Raw genomic sequence first — 11,891 nt, 5'->3', positions numbered from 1 at the left:
CATGTGGGATCTTCCCGGACCGGGGCACGAACCCGCGTCCCCTGCATCGGCAGGCAGACTCTCAACCACTGCGCCACCAGGGAAGCCCGTTGGTCAGGATTTGGAAGAATGCAGATTGTCAAAAGCTACCTGGATTTGTGGGGAGGGTTTGAAACATTCCTTAATGTGTGATCATAGATAAATTTCAGTTTCACAGCTCAGTGCGTTTCTGAGAAACTGGTGTACCATTTTGAAAAGAAGAGGGAACTTCCATTAGCTTGAAGATTCGGAATATAATTTGGTTTAAGATGCCTCTAAGTAGTAACTCATTCATGGTTAAAAGCCTTAACAACCATGACTACAACAATAATAATAGCTATAATTTCCTGAGCAGTTGCTAGCCCCGGGACTGTGCCTGGTCCTTGACATGTTTTATTTCAGGTGATGCTCGTAAAAACACTGTGAGGTAGATACTATGACCCATCCCCGTTAACAAATGGTTTTTCTTTTTCTTTTCAATTGTAGTAAAAACACATAACATAAATTCACCACCTTAACCATTTTTAAGTGTATGAGTCTGTAGTGTTACGTAGATTCACACTATTGCGCAACAGATCTCCAGAACGTTTTCATCTTGCAAAAGTGAAACTCAGTACCATTATAGACAACTACTCTCCATTCCCCCTCCTCCATTCCCTGGCAATGACTATGTATTCATCTGTTTCTATAAGTATATATCCATCCCCATATTATAACTGAGGAAACTGAGGCACAAAGAAACTTGTACGAGTCTGCCCTGTAGCTCGCTAAGTATAGAACATGGATTGTTCTCCGAGTGGGTTGCCTGGCCGCCTGAATCAGAATCATCTAATGGGGAGGTGGCTTGTTAAAATGCAGATTCTTGGGCTCCATCCTATAAGGTTTCATGCAGAAGGTCCGGGAGTTGGCCAGGAACCCTCTGATGATTCTAATGCACATTGAAGTTTGAGAAGCTCTGTGTTTTAGCTCTCCTGAGTAGAAATGGTTAGGCTGGCTTTTAAATGGGTACAATTCCATCCCTGCTCTCAAGGAGGCTACAGTTTGCAGGAGGAGACACGGAAGAAAAGAAGCAGGTGCCATAAAATGCAACAAGAATTAGAGAAAAAGCCAGTGTTATGAATAGGGAGATCAGAGGCCTGAAAAGGCTGCCCCTTCTTACCAATCAGGACCATGTTTGCCATTTCACACTGTTGACTTAGACATGATATCGTGTACCTAGTGCATGTCCTGCATTTCCCGCTAGAGCTGTCATGGGGCTCCACCTCCGTGCACAACGGGCTTTTATTCAGCAATTACCTATTGAGTTATTTGTTGTAATAAATCACTAGTCAGCCACTTTGGCACATCTTACTATACACGTCTATGGCTTTAGCCTCCTGGAAATGAAGAGCAGTATCACCTTAGCATAGGTGTTATCTGTGTAGGAAGGAAAACAATTACTTATTGGGCTATACTTTTTCTAACATCTGGGTCATTGCCTGGTGGTAAGATAGGCATTGAAATAACATGAACTTTATCAGACCTTGAAGTTCTTCAATGGGGGAGAATCTGACTTACAATTTGATGGCAAAAGGACTGGTGATCATGATAGTGGTGAGGACAAGAGTAATCACATCTATGGGAAATATTCATATATTTTACATTTCTGGAACTTAGCACTTGAGAATTTTTTTCTGTAGAGTACTAAAAGAGTACTTTTCTAGCACCCATAAATTGATCTAATTCTTTCTCTACTCATTGTATTTTCAAATAACTTCTTTGGTCATTCAGGGAGTTCTCTTTGGCACATTCCCATGATGATGTTGCTGTGTCAGCATTAATGATAATATTTGAGCACAGCTGCTATACGCCTTCTTTTTCAGAGTGACACTTTATTTCTTCCTCTATGATGCTAAGTCTTATGCCCAATGAATTATTTACCTCATTAAAGTTGCCAGTGAATTCCTAAAACTTTTAGTCAGTGTTGGCCACTACGGAATTTGTCTTTAGGACCTTGGTTGTGCCCTCTTCTTGCTAAAATCTCTCAGGCCCAGCCCTGACTTCCCATCACATAGCTCTTCCTTACTCCCAAAGTAAATTGCTCCTTGATACCCCTCAAAATGGGGGATATGATGCTCTCACAGAGACACAGATGGGCACTGTTTCATTCTTTCTTTCCTGTTTTTCAACCTATCACACTTGGAGTCCTTGGACAGGCCCTAGTATGGCCTTGGTCCCCTCACAATTTGGTTAAGGGGTAAGGATTTAAGTTTGCTTACCAGGCACCCAAAGCTCAGTGTGGAGGCTGCCTGGCTCTCAGGCAGGGGTCTTGCTGAGAGAGTGCTGGGATACCTTCCTAATTGGGACTGTGATGTTATTTTTCTAAAATATCAGATAAGATCATCCATTTGCTTAAACCTTGCTTTGGTTCCCTCTGGACTTACAAAATCAAGTGCAATCTCCTTAGCTGGGGGCCCAGGGCTCCCCACGGTGAGACCAGGCCCTGCCTCTGCTCTCAGCTTAGTCTCCTGCCAGTCTACACACAAACACACACACACACACACACACACACACACACACACACACACACACACACACAGACACACACACCTCTGCACCTCTCTCACAGGCTCTGCTCTCTACTCTGATGGTCCTTTCCCTGTCTGTCCGGCAAACTGCTCCTATGCTTCAAGACGTCAGAAGATGTCATGTCCGTGAATCACTTTTAGACTTCCCTGGTTGGGCTCATTTCTCTCCTTCCTTCCCTTACACATCCTCCTGTAACAACGCTTGTCACACTCTACTGTAATTCTTTCTTTTTTTTTTTTTTTGTAATTCTTTCTTTACGTCGCTTTGTCACTGCGTTGGGAAGCCCTTGAAGACAGGGTCTCACATATCTTTGAATCCCCAGAATCCAGCACCCAAAACATGGTTCTGAGTGAAGCTTGTTTCTTTTGTGGGGCCTGAGCTGGGTGACTGAAGGGACAATGACTTGGGAAGACAGAATCACTCTTACCTTCCTGCTCTCCTTTATCTGCAAGTGTCTTTCTGTGCCACTTGATCTTTCCCTGGTCTGGCAATACTCCCTGGTCAGTTGGCCAACACTTGCTGAGCCTCCAGTAGGACACAGGGACTGACCTAAACAAATGTGATGTTGGGTTGGGGTCAGGTTAACTCACGCAAATGACTTAACGGTTAAAGTGCAAGCGGGTCTATCTGTAAGTGGTGCTTAAGGAATTAGAAGCTGCAGAGAGAAAGAGCCATCAAAACTGGGTGGTTTGGCCTCGGTGGTTTGGCTTTGGGGAACAGTACTTTATTTATTTATTTAGCTGTGCCGCATAGCGTGCGTGATCTTAGTTCCCCAACCAGGGATTGAACCTGGGCCCTCTGGAGTGAACATGCGAAGTCCTAAACACTGGACCACCAGGGAATTCCCAAGGGAACAGGTACTTTTAAAGTCAGCTTTAGAAGGTTAGAGATGCCAAATGAAGGTCAAGAGAGGGGCAGGGGAAACGGAGCAGTGTATCCATACGTGCAAGTGGGGTTGGCCTTCTGTGTTCGACAAGAGCCCCTGTACTTCTGGTCAACAGTGACTCAATAGATCAAGCAAAATGAAGGACCACAGTATGAGTTACTGGATCTGCCTGTTGATGAAGGGGTTTCTCTAGGGTCTGAGGAAAGGTAGACTAATCTAGCGTCAATGAGAGCAATCTGGAAGAGGGACAACCGACTTTCCTCCCGACAAAGCACACAGGACTCAGCCCCTGCTTGACGCAGCCAGACTGGAACCCACAGGGCTCCCTCTGTCCTTGCTTCCTGCCCTGGTGGACCCAAGGCGGCCCCAGACCCTGAGGGGGAGGAAACGGAACCACTTGTTTCCTTTCCTTTATTCTGGGTAATTTTCTCTCTGTTCTAGAGTAGTCTGGGGATCCAACAATCTGATTTACAGATACAAAAACTGCAGTTCAGTTATTAGTTCATCTTTTTAAAGGAACTTATGAGTAGGATAGGACTAGAATCTTGGGTTTTTCACCCCAAATTTCAAACTCTTCCCACTAATCAGTATACCTCAAAGCATGTCTGGTAACCATGGTACATAAGATGATTACAGAAAAAATATCAAAAAATTTTAATATATATTATTTTACATATACTATATTTAAAAGATTTATTTTGATGTGATTTATAAAAAATAACTAGCATATCTAAACTGTTATTTCAGAGATATTATTACTTAGAATGAGGCTGAAAAAATTCATGATATATAGGTAAGGCCCAGATAAGCAAGTCCGTGAAAATGCAATTTTAATAACTGACTTGGGAACAACTGAAATGCAACGTGCTTCCATCCTGAGTTTCCACTTGGAAGCTTTTACTATAATTATTATGATGGCAGAAATACCAAAGGATATTTTCAGTGAGAAAAAATTCAATAAAAAAAATGTGAATGACATTTTAAGTCCTCATAAAACCCAAAGCATTTGTAAGAAGGATTAAAGGAGGTGACATTTGATCTTTGTATGTGCTTCTGCATATCAGTAACCCTTTGTTTTATGGAGAAACCATCTTTTAAAACTGCCATTGAGAGTAAAAGAATACTATTGAGGACTTGGGGAATAGAGAACATGTTTTTCTTTCTTTAACACTTTAAATTGTAGTGATAATTTGATAAGTATTTTAATATTTTGAATTAAAATTCAATAGTCATTCACTCTGTGACCAGAGAATTTACAGATGTTAATATATCTCTACTTGAAATTTCTAGAAGCTCAACTGAAGTCATTCACCATGGGCAACTCACATGGGGCTCATGCGTCCTGACTACTAGCACTGCAATTCTGACAGGTGATATTCCATGGCCTTTGATGGGGAGGCCCTTTAAATGATTCATAAGAATGTAACAGTTGAAATATCCGAAGGGGGTTTGTTTTTTGCCTGACTGGGGAATATAGTGACAATTCGGGCCTACTGAACTGCTTCAACAGGATCCCTTCAGCCCTGCCTCAGAGCACAGACTCCGAGGCGGTGTTGGGTGCTGGGTATCCTGCATCCTGGGAAGCCTGTTGGATTTATTTTCTAAGTTCTGAAAGGTGGAAAAGCCTGGAGAAGCTCCCTCCTTATCCCTCCCATCCCTCCCCCTGTCTTTTCCCTGTGGCTCTCTGGCTTGAAAAAAGAGCACAGAACCCTCCATGGAGAATGGGATGGAGGGTCCTGTACGCCCCCCAGTGCAGTTCCAGCTGCCAGGTCAGTGCTGCCTGAGAGGACGTGGGGAATCACCAGTCCAAGCGGCCCCTCTGTATTTAATTCTTTTAAATCCATTTAAAAGAATTAAAAATCTTATCAGCCGGAGGAGATACGAATCAGATGCTGGTGACCAGCAGTTGGGAGCACGGCTATGCCGGAGGCAGTGGTGAAACAGGACGGTTTTCAGCAGACGGTGAGAAGGAAAAGGAAGACTACTAGTGAAGACAAATGGCCTGGCACGTTTATAAAAAGAGGAAATTCTTTGGGACGTGGGACCTGAGTGGATGTAAAATGAAGGGACATCATTAACATCTTGCTTTTTAAAAAGGAAGCACGAAATTATTTAGCTTTAGCTCTACACAGGAAATAGAAACACTCATGTGTTGGACATTGGTAAGATTAATTTGGGACTTTACCAATAGTTTTAGGAAGCTGGAGGAGTAAAGAAGAATTAGTAGAAGATTTGGAAGATGAATTTGGCAGGGACGATGGAGGTGGCTGAACAGTAGGGAGGAGAGCTGAGGTGAATGTTTAGGTCAATTATCTTAATATGTGACCAGTCCTGAGTTGTCTACTTGCCCAGATGGAGGGTCTCAGTGGACCAGAGCATCCTTACTTCACAAACAGATAGGGAGACCAAAGGTGCCTTCTGTTTTTAAAATTCTTCTCAGAACCCACTAAATGTAGGAAACAGGATTTATCTTTTAAAATATTCAGGCAAAATGATCAGACAGGAATAGACAAGTCTTTATTTTAAATATCTTTTGATAAGGAAATCTGGAAAAATCAGGCCAAGTATGCCACATGGAAAGCTACCTACCGAGGTGAAACAATTGGATTTATGAGCATATTGCAATCTAAAGGAGTTTCCACATTTGCTAGCAAATTAGACGTTGTGCTTAATCTTCTGTTTTTTAATAGCTTTATTGAGGTATAATTTGCATACCATAAACTTCGCCCATTGTTAAGTGTATAATTCACTGACTTTTACTAATTACATAGAGTTCTGCAACTATCACCTCTCAGATTTTTTTTGAAACTAGAAATCTTGGAAAATATTTTATTTTTGATCCTGAGATAAATGTGTAAATACTAGCATTTAATTCAGAATATTTTATGTCAAATTTAAGCTGATATTGCCTATGAGAAAAGCAGAGAATGAGGGCCTTTTTATAGCAGCTTGCAGCTAAGACCAATAATATTAAACTTCTATTTTAAATGCTGTAGCCTTATTCTTTCTTTGGAAAATATATTTAAATGAACTAACATTAACTAGAAGGCACTTTAAACCTTAAACATTTACTAAAATACAACTGATGAACAATAACTGATGAAATAATTGGTGAAAATTTTTCTTTCAACTTTTCTAGAAGGGAAAAAAGGTCAGTATCATATATATTGTTAAAAAGTAAAACGAATAATTTCTTTTTAGCACTGTCAGAAATTTAGAAACCAGTTAGCTAAATAGTATTTGCTAAATGTATATCGTGTACCTATTTCCATCCAAGATGCTGCAGAGAGATCTGTGATAGAAAGAATTCTTTACTCTGGGGTAGTGGTGAGAAATTCCCCCACTTTTTTTTTTTCATTGAGGTCCACTAACCTAAAATGGAAAAACAAGAGAATTCTAGAAACTCTTGATTGATATTTCTTAGTAAAGTAAAAGCTCCATTTGGCTGCTTTTAATATAAAAAGAATTACAAAATTCTTTAATAAGTACCACAGAATATTAAAAGAATGCTCTGAACTTCTCTATTATAATCAGCTGAAGGAGAGAAGGCATGGAGTAGTGGTGGGGTGTGGAGGTGATGTGGTGAGAAAGGAAGAGAGATATAAAGAAAAAGAGGAAACAAAAAAGAATCCATGGAAAGAGGAACGGGGAAGGAACAGGAAGGACATATACAGAAACACACATGCAGACCCACACATCCTAAGAGGGAGAAATACCCTAAGAGGAAAAGAGAGAGAAAGATGTCCAAGGAGTAAAACCGTCCTTTCACGGCCCTTATTTGGCTCTTGCTATTAAAGGTACTGAAAGGCATGGTGTGTTTTTGCAACCACAGGTGTAACTGAGAACAGGACTTTGGGAACTTGTCCTTTGAGTGAGATGAAACTGAGCTCGGGGCCAGATATGGCCTCTTTGCCAAAGGCCCCGGGTCTTGCTCTGAGAGTTTCCACCCTACCTTAGGAGATTGAATGACTAATAAAACAGAATGAGGTTTGCAGTGACCAGAGCCAAGAAGTCTTTCTGGGGCAGGGCAGTGGACAAGCGCAGGGTTCAGAACTGAGAAGGAGGGAGCGATGGGAATAATAGCTAGGAAGGTTGGGAAGGTACAGGGATACTCTGTGCTCTTTCCTTCCTCATCAGTTTCTGCTCATGCAAAAAAAAAAAAAAAAAAAAAGTGCATGACTAAGAAAAAGATTCTAATCTGAACTAATGAAATTCACATTTCGTTTGTGACTGAATACTTGTAAAGCTCTATCTAGTTTTGGTCATTAGCGTGCAGATTCATTGTGACCGAACTGAAACCAGATTTAAGCGATGTTCTTATCTTTATTTACAAAGTGAGCCCCCAATTCTGGTCAGGTCTCTATTCTGGTCAGGTCTCTATCACCACCTTGGCTGTGAGTAACCTTGGGTAACTTCCAAACCCAAGTTGGGTCTCAGTGTGTTTTATATGTTGTAAACCGAAGGGATTTAACTAGAATATTTCTGAGATTTCATCTAACAGAATTACATTTTTTAAAATTGAAACTGAGCAAGAAAAAAATCCTGAAACATATAAACCAGAATAGAAGTATTTTGATTAAAATATCCTTCAGAATGTGTTATAAATTAAGGATGAAACAAACAACTTTAAAAATTATCAGATTTAACCTACATACAAAATCTCTTATCCTCTAACACTAAATCAGCCACTTGCCACTAAGCCTATGTGAAACAGGGTATGATCAGCAGTAAAACTGTACTGCCTTGCTTTAAACGTTTCGAAATCTGCAAGTTTCGAAATCTGCAATTTGTTGTTAATCAAATCAACCTTCAGGTCACCACTGGCAGACTCTCAACTTTTCTAAGAACTTGACTTTCTAAAGTCAAAATTATGGGATATAGTTCTAAAGATTTTCAATGGACAAGGAAATAAATGGAGAAATGCAATAACTAAGCATCTTGAAAGTGGAGTGATGTCCCTTCCTCTTTCATTTTCACCGGCAATCACTCAGTTCTGATTTTCGCATTTCTGCTTACCAATAAAGGGGGCAAGGCTGTGGCCAGTGGGATGCATGAGTGTGGGGGGGCGCACTGCTGTCTATTAGTGCAATCAACCCCTTCCTCTGACAAAGACAACAACCAAATCTTTGGATGGTTTATCTGATCTGCGTGAAAGAGTGGCAGTGGGGTTTCTGGCACTTGAATAAAAGCGGAAACAATATTTTTGGCTCGAGAGACTTCTGAGTTCTCTCAGGGAGCCTTCTAGAAGGCCATCTGGACCGAACAGTATTTCTTTTGTAAAGCCCTGCATTTGGAAACACAAACGAAAGGTGTCTGAGCCGTAATCAGATACCTATGAAAATAATTTGCTTTCAATATTGGGGAGGGGGAATTATTCTTTGTAATTTTCTAGACGAAAAGACTTACCTGAGGGAAGAAACCTCTTTCTTTTTTCTTTCTTTATTAAGATATAAGTTCCCAATTTATATTCCTGTAGAGGATTTGCTTATTAATGTAAACATGTAAATCTGCATTATTGCTCTCTCTTGAGTCAAGTTAGGATGTTTCAGTTATGTGTGTTGTTTATAGTTGTTATGTCAGCTAGTGACCTTATTTTTGACCTTTATAATTACTAGTGGAACCTAGATTTTAAAGGGGGACACTTTCCCTTCCTCGGTTTTTAGCCAGCTTGCGAAGCTATAATGAACAAAAAGTATTGAAAAATTTAAACAAAATCCTTCCAAAACCAAATAAAGCATTTACAGATTTACTATGAATAGAGTGCTTAGAATACTGAAAATGAAGCAAAGCTATATTGGTAGCCAGACACTGCAGAAATATGAATATTCTAGCAAAGTACCTTTAAAGATCGATCTCATGTAATACATGTTGTTATTCTTAATACCTTTTGCTATTTTTTCATATTTTTCTGTTAGAGCCACCATTTGGAAAGAAATGGTAAACTCTTAATGTAGGATTTCCTGGGATTAGCAATCATTTTAAAAAAGCAACTGACTATTTCCTTTAGCTGTCATTTTTGCCTAGTAAGTGATGAATTTAGTACTGAGTTTATAATATAGATGTGAAAAAATACTCAGTAGCATACATATATGAATGTATATATATATATAGTATAAATATGTATATGTATTTATTTATATACAAATTACAGTTTCTATTGATATCAACTAATATTAACTAATTATTTGCTTGGGATGATTTCATTTCAATGATACAATTTCATACTAGATACAGTTCTTAGTTGATAACAAAACAAGTGTTAAAATCATATTTTAAAATGAACAGTACTAAATTCAGTTCCGAATGGAGAATTTTCAAATATTCGAATCATTGTTATTACGAAAAAACGACATCAAAAATGAAATTAACTTTTAAGAAAATACTTTACAAATTTAGAACAAATCACATGGGAGTGATTTATCCTGGCTAAAATATTTCACCAAATAATTTGAGACTAAAATAGTTAATGACATGCAGGTTGTATCTCAAATTATATTTTTCTGGAAGGATGAAAGAAAAAATCAAGTGTGATTAATATAGTGTGGATATATACCTCACAACTGGTGTCAGCTAAAGTAGAAATATTTTAGCTTATGGGAATTAAAATAGGAGCATAGAGTATGTGGAATGTTTAAACATTTTCCAACAGATTTTAATGAGTCCCTAATCTCAATCTATAGCCCTAATTCTTATGATGGGGACTGTCATGCCAGACAAAATTTTTTAGCCTGAAAATAAATATCTTTAGTTTCCTGAAACAAAGCAGTCACAAGTATCATTACCTGCCAAATAGAGAGAGATCATATGAGCAGATGGTTATTTTTTTTATTTTTTAATGTATTTTTTAGCCAACATTAGACTAAGGGCATCAAACTTTATTTCCTCAGAACTTTTAATTAATATAGAACAAAAAAAAATTCCCATGATACTAAAGACTAAACCCCAATAATTTATCTACTTGTGATCTAAGTATTCTCATGAAGTTTGTTATTTGGAGGGGACAGGAAAAAAAAAGGTAGAACTTTAATTTTTGAATAATAATATTATTATCACTATAGAAAATACAAATGACCCAGCACTAACTGTGAACTTCAGCTATACCTTTCATCTTAGGGCAGAATATAATTTAAGATGGGAGCAGGAAGTAGAGAAAAGCAATGATACATAATTTTGCCTTCTTGGGTCATTTCTGCTTGAAAGCTACTTGAATGAAATTTTCATCAGAGGGTGAAAAAAGGTCTTTTAGAAATGTATAAGTATCTCACTAGGACACAAACCATCAGTTTCTCAAACCATCGTTGAGAGAGTCACCTGTGCTTTGGACAAAGTATCCGAGGGTTTATGTTTTCATCAGTGAGTCACATTTGAAATAAAACAGATTAGATGTTTGTTGGAAGCAATATTTTATACAACTGAGCGACCTATTTATACTAAATCTTTACAAACAGAACCTACATTATTTAAACCCCAAGACCCCTCAAAACCCAGAGTCACCTACCTGCAGACCCAATTTTTGTGACCAGCCAATTTATAGGCAAGGTGAAAGAAACATGCGGACTGGATAAAATAACCATATGTCCCCACTGGAAGCCCCATTACTTGAATCATTTAAACCTTGCTGGACAAAGCACCAGGAGAATTTGCTGTAGGAAACAAACCTACACGAATGGGGCAGGGAAGAAATGACCTAATAGTTAGTCTCCCTTCTGCTCTAATTTCTATGGTTCTGTGTTAAGAAAAGCTATTCTACCACACTGTTGTGAAAGCATATGTCCCAACAAGAGGGCATTTCTTATAAAAAAAAAAAAAAAAAACAGTTCAGAATTTAACATCTAAGTTGCCACCATCAAAAGGCAAGGACACTTTAAGGGCAATTTTCCCTGGGAATAGCACTTTCAAGATATAATGGAAAAGTGCTGTTTTTCCCTCATTCAAGAACTTAAATGCTGGTAAAAGAGTGTGTTTCTAGTTTGAATTTTCTTTGCTGGCTACTGAAACTTAAGTAACTTCTTCCATACCTCTAGCTGCTTATAATGCCAGTGGCGCCCTTTGATTTTATCCAACGTGAAACCCAGTGTAGATAGTTCAAGAAGGCAGTGTTGGCCCAGACCGGAACTCTACCTGATCTGCCGTTTTGATGGTCCCCATCCTGCCTCAGTTTACTTCAGTAGGAAGTATTTATCAGGTACATATCCTTAGCTGGCATACGGCACACACAGAGGTACAGAACATTTAGTGAGTGTCTGCACAGGCAAGCATGCAGGAGAGGGGAGTGGATGGAGTTATTTGCATGTATCAATGTAAAAGTATATGGCTCTTCTCTCTAGATAAATATCTATATTTATTCATGGAGGATCTGGATTTTGGGATCAAGATATAGAAATGGACATAAAACATAATGTCAACTGAAAAAATCTTT

The 11,891-nt window shown here is 38.9% G+C and overlaps 1 protein-coding gene across 6 annotated transcripts in view; it reads right to left on the bottom strand.

Annotated features, from left to right (window-relative positions):
* The window catches only part of CLYBL (citramalyl-CoA lyase), a 237,867-nt gene that overhangs the window by 3,601 nt on the left and 222,375 nt on the right, over positions 1–11,891 (bottom strand). The window contains exon 8 of one of the 6 annotated variants that reach the window (XM_028497293.2): positions 2,579–3,135. The exons of the other annotated variants lie outside the window; for them this stretch is intronic. Within the exon in view, the coding sequence (XP_028353094.1) occupies positions 3,088–3,135 (48 nt within the window). The 3' untranslated portion in view covers positions 2,579–3,087. Of the gene's footprint in view, positions 1–2,578; positions 3,136–11,891 lie in introns of those variants that run through there. 6 annotated transcript variants of the gene reach the window in all.

This window comes from Physeter macrocephalus, chromosome 13 (genome assembly GCF_002837175.3).
Source record: "Physeter macrocephalus isolate SW-GA chromosome 13, ASM283717v5, whole genome shotgun sequence".
NCBI classification, from domain to species: Eukaryota; Metazoa; Chordata; class Mammalia; order Artiodactyla; family Physeteridae; genus Physeter; species Physeter macrocephalus.
This window is presented reverse-complemented; position numbering and strand designations above follow the sequence as displayed.